The sequence below is a fragment of the Phocoena sinus genome, chromosome 16 (assembly GCF_008692025.1).
Source record: "Phocoena sinus isolate mPhoSin1 chromosome 16, mPhoSin1.pri, whole genome shotgun sequence".
NCBI classification, from domain to species: Eukaryota; Metazoa; Chordata; class Mammalia; order Artiodactyla; family Phocoenidae; genus Phocoena; species Phocoena sinus.
The window spans coordinates 53426072-53441519 of record NC_045778.1 but is presented as its reverse complement, the minus strand read 5'-3'; the positions used below and the strand labels follow the sequence as shown (position 1 = coordinate 53441519).

The 15448-nt window shown below is 42.0% G+C and overlaps 1 protein-coding gene across 1 annotated transcript in view; it reads right to left on the bottom strand.

Moving 5' to 3' along the window:
• Positions 1-2982: 2982 nt before the first annotated feature.
• The window catches only part of CC2D2B (coiled-coil and C2 domain containing 2B), a 111965-nt gene continuing 99499 nt past the window's right edge, over positions 2983-15448 (bottom strand). Inside the window, exons 30-35 of the mRNA XM_032607357.1 lie at positions 14280-14393; positions 12014-12148; positions 11491-11613; positions 7010-7068; positions 5325-5502; positions 2983-3438 (exon numbers count right to left, since the gene is read on the bottom strand). Coding sequence (XP_032463248.1) covers positions 3250-3438; positions 5325-5502; positions 7010-7068; positions 11491-11613; positions 12014-12148; positions 14280-14393 — 798 coding nt within the window. The 3' untranslated portion in view covers positions 2983-3249. The remainder of the gene's footprint in view (positions 3439-5324; positions 5503-7009; positions 7069-11490; positions 11614-12013; positions 12149-14279; positions 14394-15448) is intronic.

Here is a 15448-nt window from a genome sequence, read left to right as displayed (position 1 = left end):
CAGCCGCTCCGCGGCATGTGGGATCTTCCCGGACCGGGGCACGAACCTGCTGTTATACTTTAAATAAAATACAAACTCTTTACCATGACCTGTGCGATCTGGTCCTTGTCTACCTCTCCAACCTTATGTGCTACTACCCTTCCCTCTCCATATAAGTCTCTTTCTGGACTAGAGGCCTTTGTAATTGCAGTCTCCTCTGCCTCAAATACTTTTGCCACAGGTCTCCGCATGACTGGCTTCCTCTCAACTGTGGGAGTCACAGATGTCTACCCAATAGCCATCCCCCGCTACTTCCTCACCAACAGAACCCTGATGGTTACTGGGAGAGCAATATGTCCATTTAAAATACTTGATCTCTGGCCTCTCTTGTGGCTAGGAGTGATGCAATTCTGGCCAATGGAATGTAAGTAGAAGTTACTGGACACAGCCTCCCGGAAAGCCTTTTAATAGAGCTAAACCAGAGGCCTTTTCTACCTCCTCCTTCCCTTTCTGCATTTCCTTGCCATGAAAATGACTGCGAGGCCATGGCCTCTGTGGTTCCCAGGTCAGCAGTCTCAGTATCACCTGGGAACTTGTTATAAATGCAAATTATCAGGCCCCACCCCAGATCCCACTGAATCAGTAACTCTGAAGGTTAGGCCCAGCAATCTGTGTTTCAACAAAGTCTTCAGGTGACTCTTAGGCATGCTGAAGTTTGAGAGCCACTGAGAAAGAGGATAGAAGTCTCCTTAGAGATGGTGAAGAAGACGGATGAAGATTAGTACACTTCTGACATCACAGAGCTGCTGCACTAGGGTTGGACTGCCTCCTGCACACTTGGCAGTTGTATAATCCCTATTTGGTTACGCTACTGTGATTAGGTTTCTGTTACATGCAACTGAATGCAATTCTATTTGATAAATCATCTTTTAAATCTCTGCTCAAACATTATCTCCGTGGACAGGCCTTCCCTCACTACACTGCTTATATCCTCCATCCCCAACAAAGTCCTTCTCCATCATGCCAACCTTTTTGCTTCCTTTATAGCGGGAGTCCCCAGCCTCCCGTCAGCGGCCTGTTAGGAACCGGGCCGCCAAGCAGGAGGTGAGCGGTGGGCGAGTGAGTGAAGCTTCATCTGCCGCTCCCCACTGCTCGCATTACCGCCTAAGCCATCCCACCCCACCCCCTCCACTCCCCCACCGCCGTCCGTGGAAAAATTGTCTTCCACGAAACCGGTCCCTGGTGCCAAAAAGGTTGGGGACCACTGCTTTATAGCACTCATCATACCCTGAAATGATCTCACTTACTTACTGTTTATTTGCTTCTGAGCTGTTTCCCTTGTAAGAATGTAAACTTCCCTTGTAAGAATGTCTTTTCACTACTGTCCTCCAGCACATATAAAGTGTCTGGTACCTAATGGATGCTTTGTAATTATTTGTGGAAAGATTCATAGAATTTTATAATTGCATGTTACATTTAATATCATGTATTTTTAAAACAGTAAAATGAAAAAACTGGTTCATTATAGACAATCACAATTTTTAGGAAAAATTTTTAGTTGAGAAACACATACACATATTTAAAAATGCATATAATACAGAATACAAAACACACGTGCCTGTGAACACTTTCTACCTTACTCTTAAGTGGCCTATCAATTCTAAAACCACAAACGATTAACAAAATAGCTATGTAAACATTCAGTGTGTCACAAAATGAACTGCATGGATTCAGCATTTCTTTGGCAAACTTGGCTTTTCATAGATACAATTTTGTGCTACCCCAGTCAGTGTGGGAGACTTGTTAATAACAAAACTTCCTATAGCATTTAAACGCAAACATTCAAATAAAAACAAAAATTCTGATCATTTTCCTCATGCATGGCAGAGGACATATATAACTAGGGTTTAACCTTGCAGAGAAAGCATTCTCTTTACCCACATACCCACTCTTTCTACTCTTCTAGTAATCTTGAGTTTGGTCCGAGACTAACACCCTGCAAATAAATGAGGTCTTCTCTGGCATCAACCTATGCAGGTATATTGGGGGAGGGGATACAGACTGAGGGTTCCCTGAGGATGAATTTGGGGTCTCTGCTCTCTGCTTGTGGGAGTGACTCAAGAAGCCCCCAGTGCTACTACAGCGGGAGAAGTGAATTTTCTTTTTATGACTTTTACCTCATATAAAACTGCTCTCATCCTTTGGAAATCTGTATCTTTTGATTAAAAAAAATAAGTTGTTATGTAACATTTAAATAAACTGTATGAATACTCTTCTCAATGAAGCACAGAACAATCAAATACAAGAAAGTACAGTGTTTCCTACTTAGATACCTATCCACTCTTTCTTGAGGCACTAGATGGGTCTCCTTGGGGGCACCGTTGTGAAAGAAAAGCAGCAGAAAAGTGCCAGAGGCAGAATGGGGGGCTGCTCATGAAGAAAATAAGGAGCTCTGGGATTTGGTAAGACCATTTTCTCCCTCTCTCACAGAATCAGGAAAGCATTTAGGTAGTGTTTCCTAGGAGTCCCTTCCAAACACTTGGAGATGAAATGACTTCAGGTCAGTGGCATCTAAAGAGAAAATTTTTGAGAAGCCCCCAGAAGCGGTCCTCAACCCAACATGGCATATTTCCCTCTTATTCTTAACCAGTGAAGTAATCTTTTATCTCATGAGAAGCAATGACCTTGGGTTTCTATTTGAATAACTTCTGCCTGGAATTCCATCAGAACCAGCATCAGATGTACTAGCCTCACTTCAGTAAAGACAACACTCTATAAGGTAAGGTTCTCACTCTTAACTGGTCAAGAGAGTTACCTGGGGAGCTTGTTTAAAATAATGTAGGTTCTGGAGCTGTACTCCCAGAGATCCCCATTCAGTAGGTCCCGGGTGGGATGTGGGATTCTGCGTTTTCAATAAGGCTTTCCAGGTGATTTTGATGGAGGTGGTGTGGGGCCCCCAATTTGAGTAACACTGGCTCAGAGAGAAGTCAGAATTGCTTCTTTCCCAGAATAAGACCTACCGTAGACAGCGACCCAAGGCGCCAGACTTCCCAAAGTGTCCTCCCTGACGAGGTCTCCGGTGAGGAGGTCATTTATGCTTGTCCTCAAAGACTCAGGGAGTGAGTCTTGTGCCCAACTCTATAAGTGAACCAAAAATTGGGCTCACACTTGTCTGGATTTGAGGATAAATAGGAAAATCCCAAGTACTAGAAAAGTTTGGCTTCTGGTTGGGGGCATATGTACAATCCTTCCCTTTTCCCTTATTCCTTTTCACTGATACCGCGCTAATGAAGCCAAATAGACCCAAACAGATAATATGTTGTTTGGGTAGGGGTGAATATACACAGCTAGAGCAAATTCTGTCTGAGGAAATTCAGAGGAATGAATTCCAGTTTGATACACAGCATCAATAACTGACTGTACATCAGTGTATGGCATCTGGATAGGAAATCCTGCGACCTAGACAAATGGCAGAAAAACACGTAAAACCACATTACGGTCACGTAGGTGATGGAGAATTACTGGATGCAAAGAGATTACAGAAGCCTCAAAGAAGTGGAAGTCATAAAATAATAATAGTAGTTATCATTTTGTGGGTGCTTACTATGTTCTAGGCACAATGCTAAATACTTCACATATATATTTAATCCTTAAACAACCCTTTGAGGTAGGCTTTGTTATAATCGCCACTTTACAGAGAGAGGAGCAGAACCAGGTCTGTCTAATGCCAGAGCCTGCACACTTAACATTCCACATATTTGCACCCTTTCTGGAATAGCAAACTGCCAACAAGGAAACCTTGATCCTATAAGTGACAGATTTAAGGGAGCATTTTGGAAGAATTTATTTAACATTGATTCAGTTTATATTTATTGATAACCATATGACAGGATTAAAGGGTATGGAACATGGTCCCATGTAAAATTATCTATTTAAGAATATACAAAGGACAATCATTAGCTTCTTTCAAGACTTAGTTTGCTTATTTCAGGAGGCTTTTCCTGATCTCTAAATCTGTTGATGTGCTCTTCTCTTGTGGTTGCATAGGACACTGTCCTTTCCTAGCTTATTTAATAAAATATACTGCAATTACTCATTTTCTGGTCTATTTCTCAAACTAGCCCACAGTCTCTGTGAATGCTCAAGATTGTATCTGTCTTGTTTACTGTCATAACCCCAAGTGTCTAGCACAATGGCTGCCACATAGGATACAAATAATAGTTAACATTTATTCAGTGCTGGGTGCTATGGTTAAGCAGCTCACTTAATCCTCACCACAACCACAAAGCAGGTAACTCTTTTTATCCCTGTTTATCTTGAGCCGTGGGGTAGAAGGTATAGAGAAGTTAGGCAATCTGGTCAAAGTTAATGAGTGGTTGAGCCAGGATTTGAACCCAAGCTGCAGGATTCGGTCTAGGTTTATGAATGTGTGTTATTAAATAGCAGATAATTTTACAAAGGAACTCCAAGTTTTAAACCTTGGCTTATACTTAACTATGCTTTGCTTATCTCTTTACCCCCCAATTCTATTAAAAAGAAAGCAAAACAAAACAACTTCCTCCCTATTCATGAATGAATAGTGCCTGCGGATCCCTCCCTGGCAGCCTGAGTATAAACTCCCAACAGATTCTTTCCTTTCTTCTCTTAGAGGGTTTCCCGAGGAGACATCTTCTAGTCTACGGGATAGTAGGGGGAAGGAATATCACTCTTGGGAGGCTGGGGCTTCCAAAAACCCACTGGAACAATTCATAGGGAAAAGGAGGTGAGAGGATTCCAGAACTAAGGATATCATAGGGGAAGAAAAGAAGGACCCTAACAATACACCAGATGCCCACCATGTCTGATTATGGACTTAACTGAGTTTGAAGTGCCTTTCTACCATCCATGATGATGTCAAATGTGCTGATGAATATATGAGAGGAGGTCAGAAGTCCAGGCTGGATGTATAAATTTGAGAATAATTTGCATGTAGAAGATATTAAAGCTTGCCTTAGTCCTCTTGCCCAGAAGCAAGGACACGGAATCCATTCTATTACTACCATCTAGAAATCATTTTTTAGTTTCTTAGTTGCAAGTGGTTTCCTTTTGGGTATCTCTTTCCAAAGTTTATGGTTTATACATTAAAAAACTGATTCCAAGAAAATGTCATGCAATCTGGTCATGGTACTAGTTACTCACTACATTTGAAATTTCTCAGTCTATAAGTAAATGCATTTTAATGCCATAGCATGTATCACCTAAGATCAAGATAAAAGGCATTTCAGGGATACTTAAGATTAGTATCATCTGGCAATTAATAACATAGATAAAACAAATGACGTTAATGCATTAAATCATATACAAACCCAGTAAAATTGTAGCAGTCTTTCAAATTCACTCTCTTCTTCAGAGGAAACAAAGTTTCCGGTGCCAAGCTCTAACTTAGGAAGGATTTGTCTTAAAATGAAAGTACATTGTCTATTCCAACGTGTTGGCTGTTTAGGTCGCCATTCCATTATTTTATATTTCAGAGTTCTTTCAATCCTAAGGTAAGAATGCAAAGATTATTTTATGATAAATTACAACTCATTTAAATAAATGTGAAAAAAGTTTTGTCACCTTTTCTCAAGTATGAGAATGATACTTTTTTGATTTAGGAGAAAACGAGACCTCTATGGCTAGGGATATCTGCCTACTGGGTGTGATTTGCCTACCATCTGATTACTGGGTTGGCATTCCTATTCTCCAAGACCCTCCTTTGACATAAGACATTGTGTTTCCAAGAAATGCCTTTATAAAAATTCAGATATCTTGTCTGGGATAACGTTAGCAGGAATGGGGTAACTGGATCCGTTAATTCAGCAAGCAGAATTGGGAGGAAATGAAGCACTGGACTGATTGATCCGTATGATGAGCAGTTTCCCTACCAGAATGTATGCTCCGCCAGGGCAGGGAGTTCTGCCTACCTATGCCGCCTCTAAAACAGTGCCTGCTGAGGAACTGTTTCGGGGAGGGGAGAAAGTGGAGCACAGTGTGAGTTGGTTGAAGGAAGCTTCTCCTCTGGGCAGAATCATTGTGTGCTCCGGAAGAAGCTGCTGGGCCTCTCCTCTCGGCTGAGTCCATAAAGTAACTAAGCGGTTTCGAGTTTGCAGCGAGTCTCAGTCACGGCTATATGCCAGAATCACCTGTAGGACTTTATCAAAATATTTCACTGTCTTCCAGATAGTGATTCCACAGGTCTGGTCTTGACCTCTGGCACCTATATTTTAAAATAGTTCTAGAAGCAATTTCTGATGAAAACCAGAAGTTGGGGACCATTTTCCTAGTGCTTTTATTCCTTCTTTGTTAAGAGTTGGGGAAGAAGGAGGGGAATAAGAGGTGAGAGTTGTGTGCTAGTGAGAAAAGGGAGTGGCAAAATGATTTTTGTCATATTCTGTTTCAATTAGTTGGTAGCGGCTTACATGCCAGCCTGCTGTGTCAGCATGAGTCACTGGAGGTAGTCAGATCTAGAAGCTTCTGACACATCTGGAGCAGGAGTGAGGTCTGCTGCAAGGCTGTGACCCTTTGGACTTGACTCAACAACTCCTCCGGACATGTGTGTGTGTGTGTGTGTGGTGCGAGGAGGGGGAGGGGTGCCTACTAGGGGCAGTACTGATGTTGCTGCCACCCAGCTTGGCTGTTTTTACCACACACCAAGTTGTGGGCCGTTTACCTTCCTGTCCTTTCAAGAAGTGTTAGCTACTGCATTATTATTACTATACGGCTCAACAACACAGGTGTCTGTGTTGAGAACTTCCTAACGGCAGCCCACAATGTTTTCCAGATGCAACCATATTTAACTTGGCATGTTTTTTCAAGAAGTGCCGTGGATAGCAGAGGGGCTGATTTTTGGTGCATGCACCAAGAGACAGATGACTCAGTGGAAGTAACTATTATAATCTCCATTTCATGCTTCTGTTGCTGAATCTAATGGGTATTTTGAGAGACTGGGTTAGAGGACTGAAGGGTGGCTGAATGAGAGATTATCATAATATATAAATAGAGATCATACCTGTTCTTTAGGTCTTCTACCATGCTTTTATTAGTATCAGAATAAGTTATTTCTTCAGGCTGAAATACAGAAAACTGAAAGTTAGAAAAGATTCTAGGGAGACCATCTTTACGTCAGTCGCCCCTTGGAGTGCTGATTATAATGAGGGTGAACCTAAACCAGTCTCATGTGGCAAAAACACTCAGTGGTAGAGGCACAAAGGTAACACAGATCACAGTGTTCCCTTTGATTTTAATACTACTTCACCAGGGCATGGAAGGGAGAATGGGTTTACAAAAGATATTTTTCATGACAGAAGAAGATCTGCTATCCCCATCTGTTTATTCAAACAAGCATTTGACATGCTTATTGATTCTACCAGATAATCTTGGAAGTTGCACTGGTATCTTCCACTTATTAACTGTGACCTTGGTGAAGTCACTTAACCTCTGTGAGTCTCAGTCACCACGTCTTTTAAAGAGGGACAATAACAGTACCTACTTCCCTGGGACCATGGAAAGATTTTAAAATCAAGTAATACATGTAAAGCCTGGCACATATTGTTCAACAAAGATCAGATACTATTGTTATTATTACTCTTGTAGCATGGTGTATCATCTTCCTCCTTCGATTATTTGTTCCTTTCAGCAGGCGGGAGTCAGGGCTCTGTGTTTGCATACACTGAGTCCATTTCAGTCTCCCCGTCTCCGAGCCTTTGCCCCAGGCACCCCAGCAACAGCAGAGAGCAATGCTCTACCATGTTTCCCCATGTCGCCCCCTGAGCAGGATTTTCTGGGAGGAGGAGAGGACTTCTCCAACCCCCTCCCCGCTACCTAACCCGTTCCTCCCCTCCCTGCAGGGCTCATATAGACAAGAGTGAGGGGCTGGGTTTAGGCGGTTTTTACTTAGGATATTTCTGAGCTGAGAAATAGAGGAGCTATAGAGACACGGACAGATGTTTCCCCCTCATGAGTGGAATGAGGGTTGTACGAAAAGAAGGAAACATTTGCTAGGCCTCTAGGTCTTAGAAAATTTCGGGAGTGATTTGAGGGGGCTCAGTCTGTCAGGTGGTGATCTAAGCCAGTGGCTCCCCAAGTGTGGCCCCCAGACCAGCAACCTCAGACCCAGTGATTCAGAAACTCTGAGGGTAAGGGCCAGCAATCCATTTTTCCACAAGCCCTCCAGAAGGTTCTGATGTCTGCCGTGGTTGGAGAGCCACTAGATTAGAGCATAGGCTCAAGCACAGTGACTTTCCCCACAGTGAACACGGCAGGAGATGAGAGACACGGGAGACAGGGAAGCATAAACTGCGGTATCACCTTACAGGGGCCAGCAACTCTCACAGTCAGAACAGGTAAACTGAAGTCCCTGACTGCTGTCACCAGCCACTGTCTGCCCCTCCAAAACAATCCCCTGCACCCCTATCCTGGCAACCCTTACGGATTAGTTAGGCCACTTTCAGGCCTGAAAAAGAGGCCTGGGTTATGTTGACTTGATAAGTTTATGGAGTGTTAGTCTATTTTCTTTTCAGGCAAAGGCCCCTTTCAGGGAATTCATATCCTTTAAAACTTCGAGAGGATTTCCCTGTTAACTCTATCTCTGAATACCCATATTCTCATCATACACACTCAAATTTGTGTTCTCAATTGCGATTAAGAAAAAAAAACGACAACAGTGTTCACCACAGATAGTGGTTTATTCCGGTATGTGTGCGACAAGGCAGAAGATCAAGGGCCATTAACCCACGGGAAAGAAATCAGTAGGGATACAAGTCAAATGCAACTCTGAGTTTTATAATTATATATTCAACTTGACAAAGGGTTTAGTGGCTTTTAAAAATATAATTTTGATTATGGCAGCCCTTGCCTTGGTGATGTTGGCTTCTGACTGTCCTCCGCTCACTCCTTAGCAGCAGCCAGGCTGGCCTTTCAGCTCCTCGACAGACATCTGCTTGCCACTGCAGGTCTTCATGCCTGCTGTCCCCGCTCTGTGCTGGGACCATTCTCCTCCTTAACTTCCATCTAGACCAGCTCCTGCTCACCCTTCTTCACTCTGCTAGTCATCACTTTTTTCCCCAGGAAGCCCCTGCAACTCCCCTTCACCTCAGGCCTCCTGCTGAGTGCTCCCCAAAGCACATTCATTTCTTCTATAATAGCATTGATCGCTCTGTACAGCAAGTGCTCGTTTCCTTCTGTTTCCTCCTCTAGAACACAAGCTCCAAGAGCACTGGACATGTCTTTTTCCTTGTGGTACCTATACCTAAAACAGTGGTGGCCCGCTGCAGCACTCAATACACATTACCTGAATTAATAAGAGAATGATTAATAGAAACAAAAAACCTCAACTCTAAATATATCATTCTCCCCCCTAGGAGGCAGCAATACTTTGGTCACAACTTTGGGATGGGAAAAGCAAGCAAGGTCTGTGGATGCCACAAATGTGGTTTGCTCAAGAGAGATAAGCACATTTCCCCTTCCTTATAAGGACTTTACAAACATCTGCAAGGAGAATGTTCAGAAGGATGCACAAGAAGCTACCAACAGTGGCTATTTCTTAGAAAGTGGGAAAAAGATGTTGAAGAGGAGAGAAACTCTTCACTTTTTACACTTTGATACTGTTTGATTTTTCTCCCCACAACCACCATTCCTTCTTTTTGATATTATGAACTATGTCAAACATTCTCAGATAAAGCACTGAGAATAATGTAATGAACATCCACCCAACATACGTACCACCAAGCTATATCTAATCTTTGCCTTCTTCCATACTTGTTCTAGGTATTTTTTAAAGATGTAAAACATTACAGATAGATTTGAAGTACTCTGTATACTGCTCCCTGATATCATTCTTTTTTTTCCCTCTTTCCAAAGGTAAACTTTACCCTAAATTTGGTGTTTATCATTCCCATGCAAGCTTTTACACTATCAGTATATATCTCTATATACGTAAACAACATATATTTTTCAAACTTCATATAAGCGTGTCGTTTCACATCTTCTTTACTTTGCTTAACATTACATTTTTTATATTCATTCATGTTGATAACAGTGGCTCTAGGTCAGTAGTTCTCAACCTTGGCTGCATGTGGGATCACATGGGGAGCTTTAAGTAATACCAATGCGTGGGCTCTTCCCTCAGACATTCTGATACAATGCATGTACAGCCAAGTTGAGAACTACAGTAAAGTAGTTTCATATATTCTTTTTTTTAACTGCTGTATAGAATATTTTATAGTAGGAGTATTCATAACTCATGTGCCCATTTTCTGGTTGATGAATTGTTTCCTTTTATTTATTTATTTATTTATTGCTATTTCAAGCAATTCAGTAATGACCATCGTGTACTTGTCTCCCTGTGCGTGTATCTCTAGGGTATATACTTAGAAGATGAACTGGTGGATCAGAGGCTGAGTTTCTTCAGCTTTACCAACCTTACCATATTGCTTTCTAAAGTGTTTATAGCAATTCACACTCCCACCATTTCTCTGCCTCTTTGCCAATACTAGATGTGATCACACTTTTAAAAAAGTTTGGCCAATCTTCTACATGTGAAATAGTGTTTTATTGTTTTAAATTGTATTTCCCTCATTATGAGTGACGTTGAGCCCTAGAGTTTCTGCTTCTGTGAAGTGTCTTCTTCCTATTTTTCCATTGTCCTTTTTCTCATCCCCCCTCTCTTTCTTCCTCTGGGTCATAGCTCCTAGTTTTTGAATTTTGCAGTTGCCTGCACACTGCCATACCATGGCTCTCAATCCAGAAACAGCTGTCGAAATGGAATTTGGGTGCCTTCCCAAAGCAGTAGTGAGTACATCATAGATCCCCTGGACAAGACATCTGGTGATTAGGTTGGTTCCTGATTCTCAACTCTGTACTTTGGTCTCTTACCTCCTGAGCCCCAGGCAGTGAGTCTGCTGCTTTTCTTTCCCATCTTCTCTCAAGAGTAGCAAAGTAGGGGAGCTGCAACACAGTCCCTGGCTTCAAAAAGTGAGACTGGCTCTTGTTCTCTGGGTTTCATGACGCATTTTCAGACCTTGGTGCCGTCCTCTTTGGGCCCCACTCACTGCTAGTGTTTCTGTCCTGCTTCTATTCCATGAGATACCTATCATGGTTTGGAGCCCAGATAAGCCTTCTGTTTTTCAATTTTTATACTTTATCATTGTTATGGATATGTAGTAGAAGGGCTAGGTCAAAGTAAGAACCTATTACACCATCTTGACATTATTTTTTATGTTTCATGATGAACATTTAAAAATTTTTATTTTAAAACCTAAATTCACAATTAAGATGATACCTTCTTCTCAATTCCTCTTTTCTGCAAGTAGAGAAAAAGGATCACAATAGCCCAAACTCAGGCTGGAGGGCAGAGAAAACTAGGTTTTATTAACACTGCCAAATAATTCAATAAGCAATCAGCTGTATAAACATAATAAGAGCTGTCACAATTCCTAAGATTAGAACCAATGGTAACTTTCATAGAGACACACCTGGAAAAGTATAATTTACCTGTATGCTTTGTGCTTTCGTCCCTTGATAATTTTTTGGAAGCAACTGTTTCCAGAAACTTTCCTTTGAATAGTCAAAATATACAGCCCTTGGTGAATTATTTTGCTGAATGTTAAACCAGACCTATTAATACATCAACATAAAATCAGTAGAGGCCCACAGGAGTACGAAGCCCATAGTAGGTTCGGACGGAGCAAAATTTTACAGTCCTACTCCCCAATGAAGTGGCAGAAGCCAAGGATGGTTCTGAGGCAGGAGGTACAGAGATTCCAGGGGTGTGTGCACGCTAGACTGCTCGCTGGTTCTCAACCTCGGAGGCACTGCAGAATCACGTCAAGGAGCCTTGGGGATAAAAGATTCCCCTGGCCCTACACCCCAGGGATTCTAACTGAACATCTATAGCTTCTTCCAAGTTCCCACATGATTCTAATATATGGTCAGTGTACAGAACCACAGGTTTAACTCTTGAGGAGATAACTCAAGATCCCGCCCCCCCCCCCCCCGCCCCCCGCCATATACTTACATTTTCACCATCAAACAAACAATCTACACTTTGTAAGGGACAAAATGGGTCAAACTGCTTATGATATTGCCCAGTTAATGGATTCCAAAGCAAATATTCATCAGTTTCTGGCGTTAATACATAAGCCACATGTCCCTGTACGAAGAAAGAGTTAAAGTCATTTTTGGTGGATGATTGATTTCACTCATTTATTTATTTGCCTTGCCGCACAGCTTGCGGAATCTCAGTTCCCTGACCAGGGATTGAACCTGGGCCACGGCAGTGAGAGCCCAAAATCCTAGCCACTAGACCACAAGGGAACTCCCTGCTATCTCTGATTTCTAAAAGCCTTTTTTAGGACCTTTACAATTTTTTTGAAAAGGATAAAACCAAAGCAACTGAAATCCTCAGGCCCAGGCTAGCATGAGGATTCAAATGAGAACTTCTGAGCTAGTGCTGCCACGTATGGTCCTGAAGGGTGTACCCTCATAGCAATAAAATATGTTGTTCTAACAAAATCAGTACATTATGACCAATTCCCAATAGCCAGTACTAAAGCGTTTTGAGGTAGGGGCGCTTTCGTGTAATTCACACAAAGGTGCTATATGGATTAGCCCTGCTTTATGTGGAATATACCTGGAGACCAAGGGTGAACACCGTGCAGAGTTAGGGAATGGAATTTTGCCTCTCTGAAAAGCCAAGTGAAGTTGAAAAGCCATAACATTAATTTTGTGAGCAAGATACAGAGTTAGAGGCCAGAGAGAAATTACACAGGAAAGCACCTGAGGAATAAAAGTAGCCATTATGTGATTATTTTGCTCTGCACATACTTTTGAAGTATAAACCTTTCTTATTTAGCAAAGAATAAAAATTTCAGGTAACAATAATAATGACTACTTAACATTTATTGAGTACCCCAGCTACTGTACTCAGCGCTCACACTAATCTTCTCACATGAATTCCAAATTCTGTGAGGCAGGGATGATTGTCATGCCCATCTTTCGCATGAAGCTTGTCTAGGGTAACAGTAAATGGAATTACTCCTTTTCGGGGAGGAGATAAATGAGGCGCAGAGAAATAAGGCTGAGATCGTACAGTTAGTAAACGTCATTTCTGGCTTTTAAAATCCTCTTTGACCTCCAAATCTATACTTTTTTTTTTTTTTTTTTTTTTGCAGTAACGGGGGCCTCTCACTGTTGTGGCCTCTCCCGTTGCGGAGCAACAGGCTCCGGACGCGCAGGCTCAGCGGCCATGGCTCACGGGCCCAGCCGCTCCGCGGCATGTAGGGATCCTCCCGGACCGGGGCACGAACCCGTGTCCCCTGCATCGGCATGCGGACTCTCAACCACTGCGCCACCAGGGAAGCCCCAAATCTCTACTTTTAACACTGTGCTGTGTAGCGTGGTTTCCCTAACTCCAAAGCTCTTGCTCTTTATCACTGTGCTCATCTTTACAGTAAAGAGGCTTCACCTCAACCAGTAGCAGAGGTGAAAGGCACAGATGACTGCTGCCACCCAGTGTTGACTCAGAGGTAAAACTGTAAAAATGTTCGTTGAAATATTGTTTACTGCCATCTAGTAGCACTCAAAACTACAGCGGGGGATCATATGGGGAAATTAAGGGAATCTAGAGAAATAAATGATCATGACAAAAACCATAAAACAGGACTGGAAGTTTTTGACACTTATCAAGATATTCATAGTAGAAATAGAAACATCAAAAAGAAGACAGCTTTCTGGAGGCTTGAATGCAGGTGTATATAAGTTGTAAAAATTTCAGGTAGGTTAACATAAATTTCTGGCCCACTTCTTACACGATTAAAAATTGAGCAGTGTAAAACAGGAAGAAGTACTTCTTAAGGATCTTAAAATATAGTGTTAGGGACACATAAAGATGATGGTGGTGATGATGGTTAACAACCACTATAACTACTACTGTAACTATTATTACATCACCTACCACCACCATTTTATTGAGTATTTTCCACATAAACCAGGTGCTGTCCCCAGTGCTATTTACTATTTAATTTAATATTTTTAGTAGCTCCATGAAGTAGCACTATTATTTGTACTACTTTACGAAGAAGAAAAACAAAAGGAAGTCATTCTTTACATTGTAGAAATTTTGATGAACGAACATTATCCTCCTAAGTAAATAATTGTTCGCCTAGGAAATTTCCTAATTAGCTTGTGAAAAGAAGGAAACTTGGGGTTGAAGTCTTTTAAACTTGCAGCTAAAAGCTAATTAGTTTTGTTTACACTATTTAAATATTAAGTCCAACACTTACTTCCAACATCGAGGTTCCTAGGAGGACCAAAGCTTTCTTTCCAAAATACAGGAAGAAATTACAGAGAAGTATGGCATGCTCCTCCTTATTTCCAATAGCCAAACTGATGCAGCGCTAAGGCAAAACAAAAGCAACAAGGACACAGAAAAGGAGGGGAGGAGAGAAAGTTGAGTAATGCAAGCATTCAACAGATTTAGAGTCCCTCCAAACCCTCACACACACATTCTTGCCAGGTCACTAGGATGACTGCAAAGCCGAAAGCTCCAGCACCCTTTGCCTGTTAAAACACTAGGGCATTAGAAAGAGAGAACATTAACTTGGAACATAAGGATCACCTTTATCATGGGATAATTAATGTGGATACTGTGTAAGTGACCCAATAATTTTATCCTCCAAAATGGAGCATTTTTGTTTGAGACAAATACCCTAGGAAAACAGGGATATCTTGGCTGATATTTTAAGGAACTTCACCTGATGGGAAATCACATAGTGTTTTTGGAGGAAGGGATCCTTTGGTCAATGGAGCTACACTCTGTCCTGTACCAACATAGTGCTCTCAACTGAAAGAGAGGAAGAGATCTGAGTTGGAGCCCAATCAGAAAGAGTGATGGAAACTTCTTTAATTGAAAGAGCTGAACAGTTGGGCTGGGTGTAATCACATACAGGGTGCCTAGTAAAGCAGTGGTAGCAGGAGAGAAAAAGCACAGCAAAGGTGGCAGACCAGTGGCCTGTAACCTAGTTCTAGTTGATAGGTGTGTTTTGTTTGGCCCCGAAATGCTTTTAAAAATTGGAAGATCTCATATAAAACTCTGGATTTCTGGCTTGAAAAAATCAAAGGCTCTAACAAAATGTTCATACGGCAATGATGTATTATTGCTGAGTAGCGGCTGCACCATTTAGACTGCACATGTGCTTCCATTTCATTAGTCCCAGAGAAAGGGCTGTGGTGGTCAGGGAGCTTGGGGAGGGGGTGCTCAGGAGCCCTTGGAGTGACTATTTACCAGTCTGGAAGCATTTCAATGTTTCAACAACTGATATGGCCACATCAGTACACACCGGCTGAATGTGATGGTGAGGGATGGAGGCTAGGGAGGATGGTAACGTGGCTCTTCTGAAAGACGTGTGTGAACAGGAGAATGAAGAGCAGATTATGAGCAGTCTTCAATGTC